A 20,192-nucleotide genomic window follows, 5' to 3' on the forward strand; every position below is an offset into this window, starting at 1 on the left:
AGATGCCCGTGCCAGCTGTTGGAAGCCCCATTAGCCCTGCCATAGTAAAGCCTGAGGGGCTCTGGACATGTCTTCCTCTCTCCGTCTCAGTGTGCCATCAGGAAACCTTGCCTGTTCTCTGGAGTGGTGGTGGCAGTCATTGCTAGTTTGCAGAACTAGAGATGCTCCTTGACAAAAAACTCTGGAGCCAAACAAATGTAAGGAAGGCTTCTTACATGGTTGTACTTAGGGAGATGCACATCCAAAGCTCAGTTGATGTCCTACAGTTGAACTATCAAGCTTTATTTGATCCTGTGATTTCCAGACTTATTTCCACAGTTTTTCATGTACTTTGTACTTACCTTTTAAGAAATAAAAGTTCTCTAATACATGATTTTGGGGTAATTGATTCTGATTCATACTAGAGAGGTCAATATTTGCCAAAGAAGTTTCTCATCAGTTCACCACTACAGCCTTAGAACAGTGCCTGGCACAGAGAAGTTGTTCAATAAGTGTGTTTTGTTACAACGGAGTCTTAAAGCAATTTCAAAAAAGAATCTGAAGATACTTTCAATAAAAGCAATCTCATAAAAAATGACTGTCTAGTCCCCAGAATGACTGTTTTGAAGGACTTTGAAAGAAATGTCTTTCAAATGAAGACATTTGAAAGCTGAATGTACACTTGCTGAAATATTGGACAAAGCATTTTTTATTTTCCTGGTTTGTTCCCATTCATCCAAATGAAACAGGGGACTCTCCTGAAAAATGAGAACCCATGGTGTTAGAATATTGTCCATTTCACAGGGAAATAAGTGTTTCCTCCCCGATCCATCTGTAAATGCATATCATGCATGGCACTGATGTCCCTCTGGTCCAACATTTGCTAAAAAGAGTGTCTCAACTTCTGTTTCCTCCCCATACACTTCGCCATTTTGTTGAATGGTAAAGATTGCAGTTATGACCCCATTGTCGAGTAAAAAATAATCAAATTAGAGGGCTTCTGCCTTTAGGTCTAAAATTAACTGCCTTTTATAGGCAGCATATAGATGAGTCTTGGGTTTTTTTTATCCATTCTGTAACGCTGTGTCTTTTGATTGGTTATTCCATTTACATTCAAAGTAATTGATAAAAACGTACTTATTGCCCATTTTATTACTTGTTTTGTGATCATTTCTGAAGATTTACTCCAATCCTTTCTTGTCTTTCTCTTTTTCATGTTTTGCTGATTTTCTTTAGTGATATATTTGGATTTCTTTCTCTTTATTCTTTGTGTATTTATTGGTGGTTTTTGATACATGCTTGCCACTATGCTTGTATATAAGCTCTTCTGCAAATAGCAGTCAATATTAAGTTGATGGTCATTTAAGTTTCAACCCATTCTTTCTCCTCTCCTTTCCACATTTTAGATACATACTATATTTTGTATACTTTTTTGTGAGTTGCTTGACTGATTTCTTTACGGAAATATTCCTGTTTACAGCTCTTGTGTTTCCTACCTTTATACGGTCACTTATGTTCTCTACTTTCCGCTCAAAGAATCCCCTTTAGGGGTGCTGAGTGGCTCAGTCAGTTAAGTGACTGACTCTTGGTTTTAGCTGACAGTGCAGAGACTGGTTGAGATTCTCTCTCTCCTCCTTCTCCTCCTCTCTGCCCCTCCCCAATTTGCACTATCTCTGTCTCTCTCAAAATAAATAAATAAACTTAAAAAAAAAAAAGAATCCTCTTTAATGTTTCTTGCAGGGCTGGTTTAGTGGTCACAAACTCCATTAGTTTTTGTTTTTCTGGGAAACTCTTTATCTCTCCTTCTATTCTGAATGATGGCCTTGCTGGATAGAGTATCCTTGGCTGCAGGTCTTTCCCCTTCAGCACTTTGAATATGTCGTGCCACTTTCTTCTGGCCTGCCAAATTTCTACTGGAAAATCCTGTTAGCCTTATGGGTTTTCCTTTATAAGTTACTGATTTCTTTTGTCTTGTTGCTTTTACATTTTTTTCTTTATCACTGTACTTTTCAAATTTAATTACAAAATGTATTGGTGTGGGTCTGCTTTTGTTTATTTTTATGGGAGTTCTTTGTGCCTCCTGGATCTGGATATCTTTTTCCTTCTACAGATTAAGGAAGTTTTCAGCTATTGTTTCTTTAAATAAATTTTCTGCCCCCTTTTCACTCTCTTCTTCTTTTGAGACTTCTAGAATATGAATGTTATTATGTTTGATGTAGTCACAGAGTTCTCTAAGTCTATTCTTGTTGTTTTTTTTAATAATTCTTTTCTCTCTTTTGTTCAGCCTGATTACTTTCCATTACTCTCTCTTCTAGATGACTAATTCATTCCTCTGCTTGTTTAATCCTACTATTCATTACATCAAGCATGTTTCTCATTTCATTTATTGAGGCTTTTATCTCTGCTGTGTTATTCTTTATCTCTGCATTAAGGGTCTCACTCATGTCTTCCAGTCTTTTCTCAAGTCCAGTGAATATTCCTTGTGGTCATTGCTTTAAATTCTCTATCAAGCATTTTACTTAAATTAGAGGACTTCTAACAAGTGCATCCTCTTGCCAGGCAGAGCTGGCTGTTTGTTGGCCTTAGATGTCCTCTGACAAGACTTAAGGCCTTTCTAAGCCTGATGCAGTTGCTTCAGGAAACCTACATGAGAAGTGAGATTTGCAATGAATAGGGTTTTTTTCTATAGAACACTGACCCAGCTGGACATCCCTACCACTTTTGCCCAACAGTCCTAAGAATGGCAACATCATTGTTTGTTGATCATTATTACAATGAAAGGTTTGAATCCCTAATTATTACTCATTCTTTGGAGCTGAGATAGAGGCCTGGGGGCTGTAAAATTAAGTTTGTTTGATTGCTTGTTTGATTAGCCATTTGTATACCCAAATGCCCTCTTATTAAGAAGGAATATTTCTGAGGATACTGCTTATCTTTCTAGTACTTGCAAAAGGTAAGAGCTGTAACATAGTAGCATTTTCTTTACACCCAAAAAATGAGAATGTTGGCATTTCTAGAAAAGAGTGAGGGAAGAGAATGTGACCATCCAAGTTCTTGTGAGTTAAGTCTCCCTTGGTCTCACTTGAGGAATGAAAATGTGGATCTTGGAAGACAGAGTTTGTAAAGACAGTGTGCCCATACCCATACCCGGTAACCCAATGAGTGGGTTATTACAGTGCTGAAGGGGTGGTGGGGTCACTTTGAGCCATAGGGGTAGGACACCAATGTGGATGAAACAATGAGAATGGAGTATTTCTTTTTATTTATTTATTTATTTATTTATTTATTTATTTATTTATTTATTTTATTTTTGAGAGAGAGAGAGAGAGAGAGAGAGAGAGAGAGAGACAGAGCGTGAGCAGGGGAGGGGCAGAGAGAGGGAGACACAGAATCCGAAGCAGGCTCCAGGCTCTGAGCAGTCAGCACAGAGCCCGACGTGGGGCTCAAACCCATGAACTGTGAGATCATGACCTGAGCTGAAGTCTGACGCTCAACTGACCAAGCCACCCAGGCGCACCTGGACAGAAGTATTTCTGAGGCCAAATTTATTTAGTAAAAGATATGTTGCCTTTCTTTAGTCAGATGTTGGCCTGGCTGCTACTTACCAGTGACCCTTGTCAATTATTCGGGTGTTTCCACTATTCCTCCTTGCTGAAAACCCCCTGGAGAGAAACTATAAAGTCTTCCTAATGTCCCTTTGCTGTTTGTTTTCCTGTGTTTCCTCTGTGTTTTGGTTCATCTCAAGTTCAAGAATGAGGTCTACATTTTTCTAGGAAATTGTAGCTTTTCTAAAACAAGTAATAAGCTGTGAATGGCAGAGGGAGAGGAGATAATTTTGGCTATGAACCACTGGAACCTTCTTAATGAGTAGAGTGAAAAAGATGAGGAATTTAGATTTAGAAGTAACTATAGGAAGGAATGCCAATTCTTTATCATCTGAAATTTTTTTCACGTCATTTTATTGATAGCCAGCTGTGAATTAAAAAAAAACAACAACCTATGTTCTTAATCATTATGCTACACCCCCCTTAACCAAGGCCAATATCTTCAGATTACTTCATTCTTAAGGTTTAACTTGATTATTTCTTTTTTTTTAATGTGTATTTATTTTTGAGACAGAGAGAGAGAGAAAGAGAGAGAGAGAGAAAGCACAAGGGGGGGAGGGGCAGAGAGAGAGAGAGGGAGACACAGAATCTGAAGCAGGCTCCAGGCTCTGAGCTGTCAGCACAGAGCCTGATGCGGAGCTTGAACTCACAAACCGCGAGATCATGACCTGAGTGGAAGTCAGACGCTTAACCAACTGAGCCACCCAGGTGCCCCTAACTTGATTATTTCTTTACAATCTTCTTCATGTTTACATATTGAGGGTTAAATTCACAAATATGAGATCAAGGGCTTAAAAGCAAACACATAAAGTGAAAATCCAGGAGTGAAAATTCTCTGAATCTGTTTCATGAATTTACTTACCAGCTACGGCTCGACATCAGTTTCTGAAGTCAGAGCCATGTTCAAATCCCTGCCACACTAACTCTAAGGACTGTGTCCTTGGAAAAGTTACTTAAACTTTCTGTGTCCTATTTTCCTCATGTAGAAAAGGAAACTAACAATCCCAAATTTGTAAGCATATAAAATTAGCAATAAAGTGACCACTAAAACAGAAACCTTAATCAATTTCTCATTTCCTGAAGATTCTATTCTATCTCTCTGCCTCACTTTATCACCAAATTTACTGAAAGATTTGTCTTCATATGTTTGCCCCATTTCCTTCCCTCTTCATCTCTTCTTCAACCTAGTTCAATCTATTTTCTGCTCCAAACCTGAACACAATGAAGTGTAAGTAAATATTTGGGGAATGTGTACTCCTTAAAATGGGAGCTCCCATTGCGGTCATCATCATCATCACCATCATCATCATCATCACCATCAAGCACCAGATGGTTTCTTAAAGAAATACTCTTTCCTCTTCAAATCATAGTCAGTTGAGAATCAGGATATTTTTATTTATTTATTTATTTTGAGAGAGAGAGAGAGAGAGAGAGCGCAAGGGAGGGTAGAGAGAGAGGGAGAGAAAGAATCCCAAGCAGGCTCCACACTGTCAGCACAGAGCCCAATGTGGGGCTCAAATCCACGAACCATGAGATCATGACCTGAGCCAAAGTCAAGAGTTGGACACTTAACTGACTGAACCACCCAGGAGCCCCAAGAATCAGGATCTTTAAATCTGCTTGGCTTAGGAAAGTTCTATGATTTTTTTTTTTATTTAACACAAGCACATTCAGTATTTTCATTGCTCTAAGACAGAGACAAAAATATCTAAGGATGTCAGAGAATGGGTTTGTCTCCTTGCTTTTTATAGTGATCTCCTTTCTTATTCTGTAAATAATGTGTATATGTATGTTGTTCCCTGTTGCTACATAAAAAATTATCCTAAAACTTGACAGCTGAAACAAGCATTAATCTCACAGAATCAGGGAAGAGTGTAGCTGTGTCCTCTGGATCAGGGTCTCTCACAAGGCTGCTGTCAAGGTGCAGTTATCTCAAGGCTCAACTTAGGGGAGGACCTGCTTCAAGCTCATCATGGGCCTGTTGGCAGACTTCTGGTTCTTACTGGCTGTTGACTGGAAACATCAATTCCTTGCCACATGGGCTGTTCTGTAGGGCTACTCACAACATAGTAACTTGCTCCCCCCAGGGCCAGGGCTCTGAGAAGAATAAGAGATGATGATCAAGAAGGAAGTGACATTCATTTTGTAACCTAATCCCAGAAGGGATACTCCATCACTTTTGTGGTATTCTATTCATTAGAAGCAAGTTATTAGATCTATCCCATGCTCAAAGAGAGAGAATTGCACAATGGCATGAATAGGACTGTTGGGAGCCGTCTTAGGTAGAGCTGCTTACCAAAAAGTATGACTTTGTTCTCCCTTAGCAAAAGCACAGCTTTCATTTGATTCTTTTAAACCTCTTCTCTTTTGGGAATCATGGGTTCCATATCCATCAGGTCTTCAATGCCTTGCCATACTTTTTTTTTTCAAAAAAAGGAAGTAAGAGGGGGATGTGACACGTTCTGCTAAAAATAGCTCCCAATATAATGGCAACTTTGGTTGTCATGACATGTTGTGCATTGATACTGAATTATGAAGAGGACTCCAATGACTCCTAGTGGTTTTCTGAGCATCAGTTTCCTAATGACTGACTTTATAGCTTCCTAAAGAATATATTAAAAACAGAACTCTAGAGATTATAGATACAGAAGATGTATATTTAGACCTTGAGTTTCTTTTCCTCCCTGTAGCCCATCACCCACTTTGCACAGAGGTTTTAGTGCTAATTTGAGATCATTCTGAAACTTTATCTGCTTTATCATAAAATGCATATCCAACATTTTCTATCTAATTTGGTGGTAAACGTTTCAGGAACAATTAAGTCACCTCTGAATTAACTGAATAATCTGTAATTTCTCATGCCCTCACTCTCTTACATCACATGCCATAAGAAGAAAGAAAGAAGAACCTGTATTTAGGAGAGGCTTATGGAAAAATCTTAGAAAATAAACAGATACAGTGTTATAATTTCAAGTAGAGTTGTGAATGCAGAATTTTGTAAAGGAAAAACTAAAAAGTAGACATTCATATAACTAATATCTTCACCTTTTGTTTTCTTTTGTGCAGATCGTTTCCCAGAGAAAACTGTCTAAATCCTTGTTGAAGCATGGGAACACAGCAGGGAAATCCTCCATCACGGTAAGCCCTCCCTTAGCAGCTCTCTGTCTTGGTGCTTAGATGGTGTTCGCTGGTCCAAACCTTCAGTGAGAAGCAGACTCTCTGCCCATTGGGGTTGATGCCACAACTGCCCAGCTGTCCAAGTCACCCCCATCCTTCTTGTTCCTTTTTTCTTATTTATCCTTCTTTCCCATATAATTTTGACCCTTCCACCCCTAGGAAAAAGGAATAGAATAAGGATTTGAAAGTGAGGCCATTCACTTTTATTAAGCACTTCTGCAGTTAATATATAGGTTTTAGTGGAGAACAAAAATGGAGTTGTCAATGACATTAAGAATATAGAATTGTCTGGGGTTTTCAAATGATCAAACTACCTATCCCTGCTTCTCATTTTTTTTGAGAATTAAAAATCTGCTCTGATGATGGTTAGTCCAAGGTTAGATTTGTTGCTAAGGACCAGAGAACTCAGCATTTAGCCCTCCTCTTTAATATAATAGTTTGGATTTATGTTATCGTTTTTGGTGGCCATTAACCACATGTGATTATTTAAACTTAAATAAAACTATTCAAAATTAAATAAAAGAAAATATCCATACCTTACACTAACCATGTATCAAGTGTTCATATATATCATAGCCAATATTTACATGTGGCTATGAATCTGGGGAGGGAAACAGAGATTCAGGAGGCACGGAGATCCCCCAACAAACTCAAGCCAAGGAGGTCCACACCAAGACACATAGTAATTACAATGGAAAAAAATAGGGATAAAGAAAGAATTTTAAAGGTTGCAAGAAAAGACAGTTACATATGAAAGAAACACCATAAGGCTATCAGCTGATTTTTCAGCAGAAACGTTGTAGGCCAGAAGGGAGTAGCATGATATATTCAAAGTGCTAAAAGGGAAAAATTTGCAGCCAGGAATACTCTATCCAGCAAGGCTACCATTCAGAATAGGAGAGATAAAGAGTTTCCCAGACAAATAAAAATTAAAAGAATTCATGACCACTAAACCAGCCCTACAAGAAATGTTAAGGGGGATTCTGTGAGTGCAAAATAAAACCCATAAGTAAGAGTAAGAAAAATAGCACAAAAGCCGAAAAATTAAGTGTGTCTGTAAAAATCAGTCAAGAGAAGCACAAGATAAAAGGATATAAAATATGGTACCAAATATCTGAAATGTGGAGAGGAAAAGAATGAAGAATGAGTTCAAAATTAAGGGACCATTAGCGTGATATAGACTGCTATATGCAGAAGATGTTATATATAAACTGAATGGTAACCACAAATCAAAAAACAGTAATAGATATGCAAAAAAAATAAAAAGTAAGGAATCCAAGTATTTTACTAGAGAAAACTAATCATGAGATAAAGAACAAGAGAATAAAGGAATAGAGAGGAACTATAAAAACAACCATAAAAAAGGTAACAAAATGGCAATAATTACTTTGAATGTAGATGTACCAAATACTCCAATCAAAAGACATAGAGTGACAGAATAGACTTAAAAAAAGAGAGAGAGAGACCCATCTATATTCTGCCTACAAGATATTTATTTCATACCTAAAGACACATACAGACTCAAAGTGAAAGGATGGAAAACATTTATCACGTAAGTGGAAATAAAATGAAAGCCAGGGTAGCAATACTTGGAAAAAATATTGAAAAAATAGATTTTAAAATAAAGGCTGTAACAAGGGACAAAAAAGGACACTTTAGAGTCATAAACAGTACAATCCAACAATCATGTCCACTCTCACCACAGTTATTTAACATAGCGCTGGGAGTCCTAGCCACAGCAGTCAGACAAGAGGAATGAATAAAAGGCATCCAAATTGGTAAGGAAGAAGTAAAACTTCCACTATTTGCAGATGACGTGATACTCTATAAAGAAAACCCTAAACACTCCACCAAAAAGCTACTAGAACTGATCAATGAATTTAGTAAGATTGCAGGATACAAAATTAATGTACAGAAATCCATGGCATTTTTATATACAGAAATAAAACAACGGAAAGAGAAATTAAGAAAGCAATCCTATTTAATATGGCACCAAAGATAATCAAATACCTAGGAATAAACTTAGCTAAGGAGGTGAAAGACCTGTACTCTGAAAACTATGAAATATTGATGAAAGAAATTGAACATGACACAAACGAGTGGAAAGATACTCCAATGTCATGAATCAGAAGAATAAATATTGTTAAAATATCTATACTACCTAAAGCAATCAGCACATTCAATGCAATCCCATCAAAATACCAACATTTTTCACAGAACTAGAATAAACAATCCTAAAATTCATATGGAACCATGGAAGACCCCAAATAGCCAAAAAAATCTTGAAAAAGAAAAACAAAGGTGGAGGTGTCACAATTCCAGATTTCAAGTTATACTACAAAGCTTTAGTAATCAAAACAGTATGGTATTGGCATAAAAATAGTCACATAGAACAATGCAATAGAATAGAAAGACCAGAAATATACCCACGTTTATATGGTCAATTAATCTTTGACAAAGGAAGAAAGAATATGCAATGAGAAAAAAGATGGCCTCTTAGACAAATGGTGTTGGGGAAATTGGATGGCTACATACAAAAGAATGAAACTGGACCACTGGCTTACACCATACAGAAAAATAAATTCAAAACAGATTAAGGACCTAAATGTAAGACCTAAAACTAATAATCCTAAAAGAGCATAGGCAGTAATTTCTCCAACATTGGACATAGCAACTTTTTTCTAGATATTTTTCCTGAGTCAAGGGAAACAAAAGCAAAAATAAACTATTGAGACTACATCAAAATAAAATGCTTCTACACAGCAAAGGAAATAATCAACAAAACTAAAAGACATTCTAATGAATGGGAGAAGATATTTGCAAATGACATCTCTCATAAAGGGTTAGTATCCAAAATATATAAAAAACTTATACAACTCAACACCCTAAAAACAAATAATCCAATTAAAAATAGGCAGAGTACACGAACAAACAGTTCTCCAGAGAGGACATACAAATGACCAACAGACACATGAAAAGATGCCCAATGTCACTCATCATCAGGGAAATGCAAATCAAAACTACAATGAGATATCACCTCATACATGTCAGAATGGCTAAAATCAAAAACACAAGAAACAAGTGTTGGTGAGGATGTGGAGAGAAGCCTCATGCATTGTTGGTGGGAGTGCAAGCTTGTGTAGCCACTGTAGAAGAGTATAGGGGTTCCTCAAAAAGTTAAAAATGGAATTACCCTATGATCCAGTAATTGCACTACTGGGTATTTACCCAAAGAATTCAAAAACACTAATTTGAAGGGATACAAGCATCCCTATATTTATTGCTGCATTATTTACAATAGCCAAGATATGGAAACAGCTAAAGTATTCATCCACAGATGAATGGATAAAGAAGATGTGGTATCTGTATATACAATGGAATATTATTCAGCCATAAAAAGAATGAAATCTTGCCATTGGCAAGAACATGGATGGAGCTAGAGAGTATAATGTTAAATGAAATAAGCCAATCAGAGAAAGGTAAATACCATATGATCTTACTTATATATGGAATTTAGGAAACAAAACAAGCAAAGGAAAAGATTTTTTTTTAAAGGAGAGAGAGACAAAATAAGAAATAGATTCTTAACTATAGAGAACTGATGGTTACCAGAGGGGAGGTGGTGTGGGGATGGGTGAAATAGGTGAGGGGGATTAAAGAGCAGTTATCATGATGAACACCAAGTAATATATAGAACTGTTGTATCATTGTACTATACACCTGCAACTAATATAACATGTTATGTGAAACGGCTGGAATTTTTTAAAAAATTAATAAAAAATAATTACACATGGCTATCAGTTACTGTATTGGATAGTGCAGATTACAGAACATTTCTGTCATCACATAGTGTTCAATTGGGCAATACTGGAAGTATTTCTAAATAAAACCTTAAATTTTCTTTTTTTTTTTTTTTAGAATTTTATTTTTTTATTTTTTTTTTAATATATGAAATTTATTGTCAAATTGGTTTCCATACAACACCCACTGCTCCTCCCAAAAGGTGCCCTCCTCAATACCCATCACCCATCCTCCCCTCCCTCCCACCCCCCATCAACCCTCAGTTTGTTCTCAGTTTTTAAGAGTCTCTTATGCTTTGGCTCTCTCCCACTCTAACCTCTTTTTTTTTTTCCTTCCCCTCCCCCATGGGTTTCTGTTAAGTTTCTCAGGATCCACATAAGAGTGAACACATATGGTATCTGTCTTTCTCTGTATGGCTTATTTCACTTAGCATCACACTCTCCAGTTCCATCCACGTTGCTACAAAAGGCCATATTTCATTCTTTCTCATTACCACGTAGTATTCCATTGTGTATATAACCCACAATTTCTTTATCCATTCGTCAGTTGATGGACATTTAGGCTCTTTTCACAATTTGGCTATTGTTGAGAGTGCTGCTATAAACATTGGGGTACAAGTGCCCCTATGCATCAATACTCCTGTATCCCTTGGGTAAATTCCTAGCAGTGCTATTGCTGGGTCATAGGGTAGGTCTATTTTTAACTTTCTGAGGAACCTCCACACTGCTTTCCAGAGCGGCTGCACCAATTTGCATTCCCACCAACAGTGCAAGAGGGTTCCCGTTTCTCCACATCCTCTCCAGCATCTATAGTCTCCTGATTTGTTCATTTTGGCCACTCTGACTGGCGTAAGGTGATATCTGAGTGTTTCTCTACCTTTCTCAAGGGCTCTAAAACAAGATGCCAAAGTTTCAAATACTAGAGTACTTAAAGTCTAGTATTTGAAACTTTGGCATCTTGTTTTAGAGCCCTTGAGAAAGGTAGAGAAAGTGTTCTAATCATTTAGTTGTGGGGACAAAAGAAAAAGAAAAGGTAGAATGACTTACCAGGAGAATCTGAATTGCTAGGGAGGTAAATTGCCAGGAGGCAAACCTCCTGAGTTCCTTTGAACATTCCTTTTTAACTTGAAAGTGACTGATTCCCTTTTCAAAAATTTTAAGCCATTTTTTAAGGGAAAAATTCAAAAGGATTCCCTGTGATTTAAGTTATGACCATTCTCACAAGCACTTACCTGAGTTTGTTGCTTGAATATTTTAAATGATACATTCATGTCAAAGTTTTTTTTTTAACTTCTTGGTTCAATTCCATACAAATGATTCAAAGGGTCTTTGAAGACCCCATTGTTGCTCTAAAAAGCCATGAATCCAAAGGCTCACTTGCAAAGCCCACAGTCCCAGAGAAGCTTTGGGATATTAAATCCAGGTATGAGATTTACCTTTGTTCTTTCCCAGGAGAACAACCCCTCATCTTGCCATCTTTACTTTAAGACATCTTAGAGATCTTTTTCCTTCACTCATCTCAAAGATATTTAATCTCCTTCTTAATTTTAAATATTTAAATACTTCTCTTAATCTGGGATCCTTGGAGTAGAACAATGGCTTCAACAGCTTCTGGAAAACACTTGAAAATATGTGAAAATTTTTTCCTTTAGGTGATTGCTGAAGAACTATCTGGCAATGATGACTACGTTGAACTTGCATTCAATGCACGGAAATTGGATGACAAGGTAAAGTGCTGGGTGTTAACCTAACTGAAGAAAGTAATAAGGCTAACATACAAAGTTTAATCAGATTTTCCCCTGAAGCTGTTTTCTCCCTTTCCCACATTATTAAACAGATCAAAGATTTCACAGAGGTCTGCAAAGTAAGACTTCCCCAAATTTTAGAAGCAGTTCATGAGAAGTGGGAGGGACTATAATTAAAAGAAGACAATTTTGTTACACCTAGGCTTCATTTGTTCCCAAGAGTCACAGGTCAATGTGCACAGATAAATATGGTTTAAGCCCCATTGTTAGGAAAATTTCATAAGAAAAAAGAAGACGTGAAAGGGAGGAAAAGTGACTTTCATTAAGCACCTATGTTTTCCAGGAACAGGGTTAAGAGCTTTTTTTTTTAAGTTTATTTATTTATTTTGAGACACAGAGAGAGTGCATGTGAGGGGTGGGGAGGGGCAGAGAGAGGGGGACTGAAAAAATCCCAAGCAGTCTCCATGCTGTCGGCACAGAGACCGACTTGGGGCTCCATCTCATAAACTGAGAGATCATGATCTGAACTGAAATCGAGTCAGATGCTTAACCAACTGAGCCACCTACGCACCCCTAGAGCTTTTCATGCATTATCACATTTGATCATTCTTACAGCTCCCATGTAACAGGCATTATTAACTTTTGCTTTGCAGATGAGGAATCAGATTCAAAGATGAAATAACTTAAGGTCATTCCATGTGTTAGTCCAGATAATCCAAGAAACAGACACCAAGACAGGCTTAAATACCCAAGGATTTTATTAGGAAAATGCTTGTGTAGGGAACATAGGGAGGAAGTTTGCAGACCACAATGCAAGTCTTACCATAACTAAAGGAGAGAGGGAGAGAGGGAGAGAAGAGCAGGTGGCAGTGTCCTAGAATGCCATTCAGTCTAAGGAAGGGTCGGCGAAGCCATCAGGGAGTCCTGGGGCCAATATTGACCAGCAGAAAAGTTTCATGTCTCCCATGCCTGCCTTAATATCCCCTACACATGCAGGCACTGGCTGGGAGCAGCCCATGGGAAGCCTGGCCTTGGTGCAAGTGCAGAGATGTATTTCAGGGCACAGTGGCTGGGGCCCTTGGTCAGTTATATTCCCTGTAGTGGGAGGTCTGTAAAGCAGTTCTCTTGGCCAACATATCCTGCTAGTAAATTGTAAAACTGAGGATTCATTTCCATGTCGGTTACATGGGAGTCTGACTCCCGTCTGTGTTCTCTATTGTATCTCACAATTTTTACCCAATCATAAGCCATGTTAGTCTTGTATATACAGAAAAAGTTCCTTAGTTTCCACCCATCAAAAAGGGTGGGGGGGGTGTCCTTTCCAACCTCACCATATTTTTATGATCTCCCTCCAACCGTATCTTTAAGTCAAAAAAACACATCACATTAATAAATGTATGCACAAAGGATTCCATTTTCCTAGAGCACAACTAGAGAACAGGGGATTTTTAGAGGTGGCACCACTTTTTCAAACACTTGCTTATAGGCATTAGGCTGAAAAAGGTAAACCAATGTCTCAAGCAATTCCTTAAAGTCTTAGGCAGCTTATATCCTGGCGTATCTCATTCACTTTCACCTATGAACAGTACTCAGCCCATTTATACACTCATTAGCTCATTCTTGTATTTGTTCATTCTCCATTCATCATTCATTCACAAATCTTTGCTGCATGCTTGTTATGCATTAGATGGTGGGAAAAGACATTCTTTAAACATTCTCATACCCACAACCTGGAATTCACTGTCTAAGTGAAACATAAATTTAAACAACAAATGGTATAAATAATACTATAGCCATGACGGGATGTGATAGGTAATGTATAATCAGAGTGTCTGGAGAAGGTTAATTCATTCTGCCTAGGGACATCAGAAAAGACTCTATACTTATGAATGGATGATATTTGGATGTCTTTAGTGTCCTGAGTAGATTGTGTGAAACTTTCGAGAACTGCTACTTTCTGCCATTAGCATGAACTGGGTGCTGGAAACTGCAGTGTGCATTGATGTCACTTGGACGTAAGCTTTTAATCTTAAGTTCCTAATGGCTATTATGCTCTTTCCTTTCCCATCATCTCCCCAGGTTTTGGAATAATTCACCAAATTTCTTTGTAGTATCTTTCCTGATGCCATTATAAGCCACTGGGTCAGTGTGTAGCAGTTTTAAGCTGCTCAGTTAATGGCTTATAATGGCTTCTTTCTACTTAATAGTCTCTTAAGCACCTCTATTCCACTTTCTAACTGACTTATGTTATAGTGCAAGAGGACTTGGGGGTTTGTTAGTGGGCCCATTAGCTCTGAGGTGTTTGAACAGCTTCCCTTCATTTGAATGAGCACTGGCTCACAAAACTGAAAAAATCTCATGTAGCACTTAATTTGGTTCTAGGTGGCCATTCCCACCTTTGTCTGGGTTGATTATCTAAGGCCCTGGTCACCGCTGAGCCTCAGTGCCCCAGTGATGTAGACTCCAGATCCTTCAAATTATGGTGGTATCTAGCCCAGACTCCTTAGTAATCCAAAGAGGAGAAGGCTGAGGCCATTGCTCCTCTTTGGACTGGAAGGTGAATGGTCTTAGGTGGAAAAAGGGGAAAGTTGTAGAATTAAGGAGCTCTAAGATGATACCATGAAGATCACCTCATGCAACCTCTTCAGGAAACCAAGGCTCAGCAAGGTCTGGTGACTTATCCAGATACTACTACTCCGCTGGTTATGTATTGCTGCAAAGCAAACCACCTCAACACCTAGTGACTTAACTCTTCTATTACATGTTATGATTTTGAGGGTCAGAAATTCAGGCATGGTTCAATGGGGCAATTCTTCTGCTTCTTATGATGTTGACAGAAGCCATACAGCAATACTCAGCTAGGGGAGGAGCTTGTCTGGAGAGCTCAGTCTAGCTTTACTCACATGCCTGGCACATGGAATGGCTGAAAGGCTGGGTTCAGCTGGGTTGGTCAGCCAGCATGCCTACATAGTAGTCTTGGGTTAGGCACATTTCCCACATGGTGGCTGGCTCTTCCCAGAGAAAGCATCCCAGGAGAACAGAAAAGCTCAGTGGCATTTTTATGACTTAGCCTTGGAAGTCATGCAGCATCACGTCTGCTGCATTGTGTTAGTTCTATGTAGGTCATAAGGCCTGCCCAGAATCAAAGAGAGGGGAGTTAGACTGCACACTCTGATGGGGGAGTGGCAAAGTTGTACTGTAGAAAAGCATGTGGACAGTGGACATGGTGGTAGCCATCTTTGGAAAATGCAATTTGCCACAGTATTTTTGTGATAGAATCAGAATAAGATAATACAATTATTTCATGTCACAGCAAGAAAAATAGTTCCCAGAGTTTATCAAGGAGAATCTCCTTCTTGCTTTTAGCATTACCTACATAACCTACATGTTAGCAGTTAAACTTAACTATTAATTGAGAAAATGTACCATGACTAAAAGCCACTAAGATAAATAAAGGTCTTAATTTTTTAATTGTGTTAATTAGTATCATGAGAGCAACTAATTTCTACATATACTTGAAAGTTTTCAATATGAATATGTGGGGAAAATATGCTGTATCCAATTCAGACAATGCTTATAGGTCATCTGGATCCCCAGGCCCCTGTAATACTCTGGTAACCTTCTGATACCCAAATGCGTCAGGTAGAAAGCCTCTGATCTAATGTCATTGTCCTCATCTGTAAAAGAGAAGATGTGAAATGACTTACCCAAGGCTACACACACACACACACACACACACACACACACACACAGTCACTGACAGAGAGGGATTCAATCAGGTTGCCTATCTAAAATCCAAATTTTTCTTCAGGACTTAGGGCAAATGAATATAAGTTGAATTGGTCTCTAGATGTGGAGAACTTGGTATTTCAGGGAAATAGAACCAGGGAGGAGGGAGGTGAAGGTATGCTGTAGGCAGCTGTCCTCAAAGTGTGGTTCAAGGTCCAAAGACCGTTTCAGGGGAATGCATGAGGTCAAAACTGTTTTCATAATAATACTAAGGTATTATTTTCATTCTTCACTCTCATTCATTCACATGTGTACAATGGTTTTCTGGAAGTGGCATGATGTCTAATATCACAACAGATTGAATGCAAAAACAGATATGAGAATCCTATTAATAGAAGGATTAATAGAATGCCTATTAATAGAATGCCTTCTATTAAGCCATTAAGTCATTAAACTGATTTGCAAAAATGTAAAATAATGCCACTTTTCTGACTATTTTTTAAATTTGGAAAATGCAGTTGTTTTCCACTAAAATGCTATTTTTGTTATGATGTACTGGGTTTATTTTTATTATTTTTAAAATGATGCAGCAAATGAATATTTTTTAAATTTCAGTTTTAGTTTATAATAGGGTAAATGCCAATAGATATAATCCACATAAACAAAAGCTCCTTGAGGTCCTCAATAATTTTTAAGAATGTAAAGGGGTTTTAAGACCAAAGAGTTTGAGAACTGCTATTGTAGGTATACCAGTGAGCACTAAGTACTTTGCAAATCACAATGACAAAGAAATTCCCCTTTTCTTTTGATAGAAACAGTCACTTAACTTGCATTTCCAGCGAATCAGCAGCCATCTACCTAAGATCGAAATCCAGAGTCCTTGAAATCTGAGAGGTAGTCTTCAATGACAACCACACATAAAATAGATTAGGTTTGCAAGAAATAACTTATTTATCTAACGTTAATGCAATTCACTTAATGGAGAGGTAGGTGTTCTAATTTCTAAAGTACATTTAGTACATTAGCAGCTAGTTGGCAATTAATCTAATAAGTAAGTAGAGATAGGAATGTAATCACTTTAGAACATTCAAGCCAACAAAGAGTATTCTTTCTCTTTTTCCTGAGAAAGTATTCATGTTGGTATGCTGGAACTAATTCTCTCACTACTGATCCCCACATCTGTAGCAGTACTCATTGTAAACTCCATTTTTAGTGTTCCCAAGATGCTAGATTGATGGGTTGCTGAATAAATAAACACATATGTCTCTAAAGCAGAGGTTGGCAAACTTTTTCTATAAAGGACCAGATGGTAAATATTTTAGACTTTGCAGGCCAGATAGTCTCTGCCCCAACTACTCAGCTCTGCTTCTCAAGCATGGACACAGCCATAGACAATACGTAAATGAATATGTCAGCCTTCCAGTAAAACTTTATTTACAAAAACAAGCTGTGGGCCAGATTTAGGCCACACACCATGGTTTGCCAACCCCTGTTCTAAAGCAACATTAAATCTCTACCTGCTGGGCTGCGATTTTACTATGTTCAAGTATGCTGCCTGAAAACTAACCTAGCCTGAGTTGATGACAGCAGGTTATAATTAATGACTTAAGTGTCAGGTATCTAACCTACATTATCTCCAAAACTCAAAAACATATTCCTAAAGGTGGATGTTATTATTTACATTTTACAGATGAAGCATAATAAGGTTAAATAGTTTGTCCAAAGTCACAGTGATAGAAAGCTATAGAGTTTGGGTATGGCCCCAAATCTTTCAGATACTCTTTTCTTATTCCAATATTCCATTTTCAAGATCGCTGTCATAGAAATGTGCTGCTTCTTTTTCTATTCCAGACCTCAGCGGATTGCTTATTGCCTTCTTGCCTGACAAAATGTCTTTCATATTGGACCAAAAGGGCAGGGCGATATAGCCTCCAAGTTATTAAAAATTTTACCAGAGCAAAACCTCAGTAAAATGCCTATATCGTTAACCTTGCTTGCACTGAGCTGTCCCAAGGGCCACCTTAATGCTGATGGTCAAGCAAAAAAAAAAAAAAAAAAAAAAAAAAAAGCCAAAAATTCCACATTGTGTCATGTAACCATACAATTAATCCCAGAGTTGTTGTTTTTAAGTTACAAATTTCTGAGTGTACATTTACGATATTTTTGAGCTGCTTATGAATTGTTTTATTTCTAGGAATCAGAGGACTCCTTAGTGGTAATCATTCCTGATAGTCATGTAGTCCTTTACAAAGTGTCCTCATACACTGTGTCTGTTATTGATAATAATTGTGGCAGCAACACTTTTTGAGTACTTATTGCCAGGTGCTGGACTCAACATATCACATGGATCAGTGATGCCCACAGTGGTAGGAGGCAAAATGTGACATCCTTTCCATTTACCAACCAGAAAACTGAGCCTTAAGGAAATTAAATATCTTGCCCCAGATCATGGAGATTGTATATAGTGGAGTCAGGATTTGAAAGCAGTACTCAAGATAGTGTGCCCGTAGTAGATTCTCAATTACATGAAGGCATAGATGGCATCTGATCTTTCCTTCCTTGATTTATACTTTGTCCTGACAACATCTCTGTGCTAACCCTATAAATAGTATTTTATTTTATTTTTAAATGTTTATTTTTGTGAGAGAGAGAGAGAAAGAGCACGAGCCAGGGAGAGTCAGAGAGAGGGGGACAGAGGATCCGAAACGGACTCTGTGCTGACAACAATAAACCCAATGTGGGGCTGCACTCCTGAGTTTCGAGATCCTGAGTCACACTGAAGTCCAACACTCAACTGACTGAGCCGGCCAAGTGCCCCACCCTAAATAGTGTTTTAAAGGAATGTAAAATAAAATAGAAAAACTGTTGTGATATACTACCAAGAGAAAAAAAGATGTTAAAGTGTATGTAAAGTATGATTACAAATATATTTTTAAAAGAAAGAAAAGAAAATTATGTCTAGATTCTAGAAAAATATTTACCAGAATGTTGATAGTTGTGGAATTATGGATATGAGTATTGGCTGCGTTTTTCCTTCTTTTTTTTCTTACTTTCTATTTTTAAATAAAAATAACAAAAGTTTAAAATATCAATGAAAGAAAAAAGAAAAATGACTGATAAAATTCCTTCAGTGTGGTCAGCAATTTTTAAGTGCAGTTCACCGGCATGTTCCCTGAGGGAGCAACAATCTATTTAAGGAAACAAAGCCGAAACTCCAAGAGAGGAATCCAAGGGCATCTAGGAACAAGCTAATGTGGCTCACATCCATTATGAAAGGGAGGTAAGAGGGAGGTTCCAATTTTTTAAGATGAGTGTTAAAAATAAGTGGGGAGGGGAGAAATGTGAATGTCTTGAGTAAAAGGGGTAGAGATAGGAATTGACTACCAGTTTGGGAGGGAAAGGGGCCATTTTGGTGGACAGACACAGTTTGCAGGACAGATTTATTGGCAAAAACAGCCATTGTGGGTTCTTAACAAGATGAAGGTTGTGGTAATTTGGTACCTTCAAAAATAGAATAGGAAGGTATACACCAGACTCCAACTGTTGTGGCTCATGGTGTTTAGTTTCAGGCTGGGGCAGGAAGACCACAGTGGGAAGATAAATAGTCCTATCTCCCATCTTTTCTCTTTCTAAGGTGTCCTACAAGGTTTGTAGTTTCTAGGCTGATATTGTTTATTATAGAGCCTGTCATATTGTTTTCCTGCTCAAGATCTGACATTGGCTCCCAGCTGCTTCCCAAGGCAGATGCAGAGTCTTTGGATGAGCATTTAAGACCCTTCACCTCATGGAACTGACTTTGTCAGCATTGTCTCAAACTCCTCTCCACATCCTTAGGCTGCAGTGGAATTAAGCTGCTTAGTGTGCCTCTCTGTTCACTCTTTCATACCTTTAATCATCCTGTTCCATCCCTAGAAATAACTTCCTCACAACCACATTTCCCAATGAAAATCCATCAGCTCCCTCTTACCGCCAAACCAGATGGTACTTTGAAGGGTTGAACCCAAGTTTTATCCTTCCTTGTATATTAACATCAAGCACAAAGACTCTATGATCAGTATATTTCCTGAGAATATTTTGTTGAGCTGAAGACTAGGATGGCTTTAGGCTTCATTCTGTTTTGCTGCAGTCTAGAATTCGGTGGGGGTTGGGGGGTGGGG

At 38.0% G+C, this 20,192-nt stretch overlaps 1 protein-coding gene across 2 annotated transcripts in view; it reads left to right on the forward strand.

Moving 5' to 3' along the window:
* Window positions 1-20,192, forward strand: part of CPNE4 (copine 4) — a 684,237-nt gene that overhangs the window by 540,309 nt on the left and 123,736 nt on the right. For both annotated transcript variants that reach the window (XM_042956193.1, XM_042902930.1), the window contains 2 exons: window positions 6,651-6,722; window positions 12,214-12,288. In XM_042956193.1, coding sequence (XP_042812127.1) covers window positions 6,651-6,722; window positions 12,214-12,288 — 147 coding nt within the window. The remainder of the gene's footprint in view (window positions 1-6,650; window positions 6,723-12,213; window positions 12,289-20,192) is intronic.

Source organism: Panthera leo, chromosome C2 (genome assembly GCF_018350215.1).
Source record: "Panthera leo isolate Ple1 chromosome C2, P.leo_Ple1_pat1.1, whole genome shotgun sequence".
NCBI lineage: Eukaryota > Metazoa > Chordata > Mammalia > Carnivora > Felidae > Panthera > Panthera leo.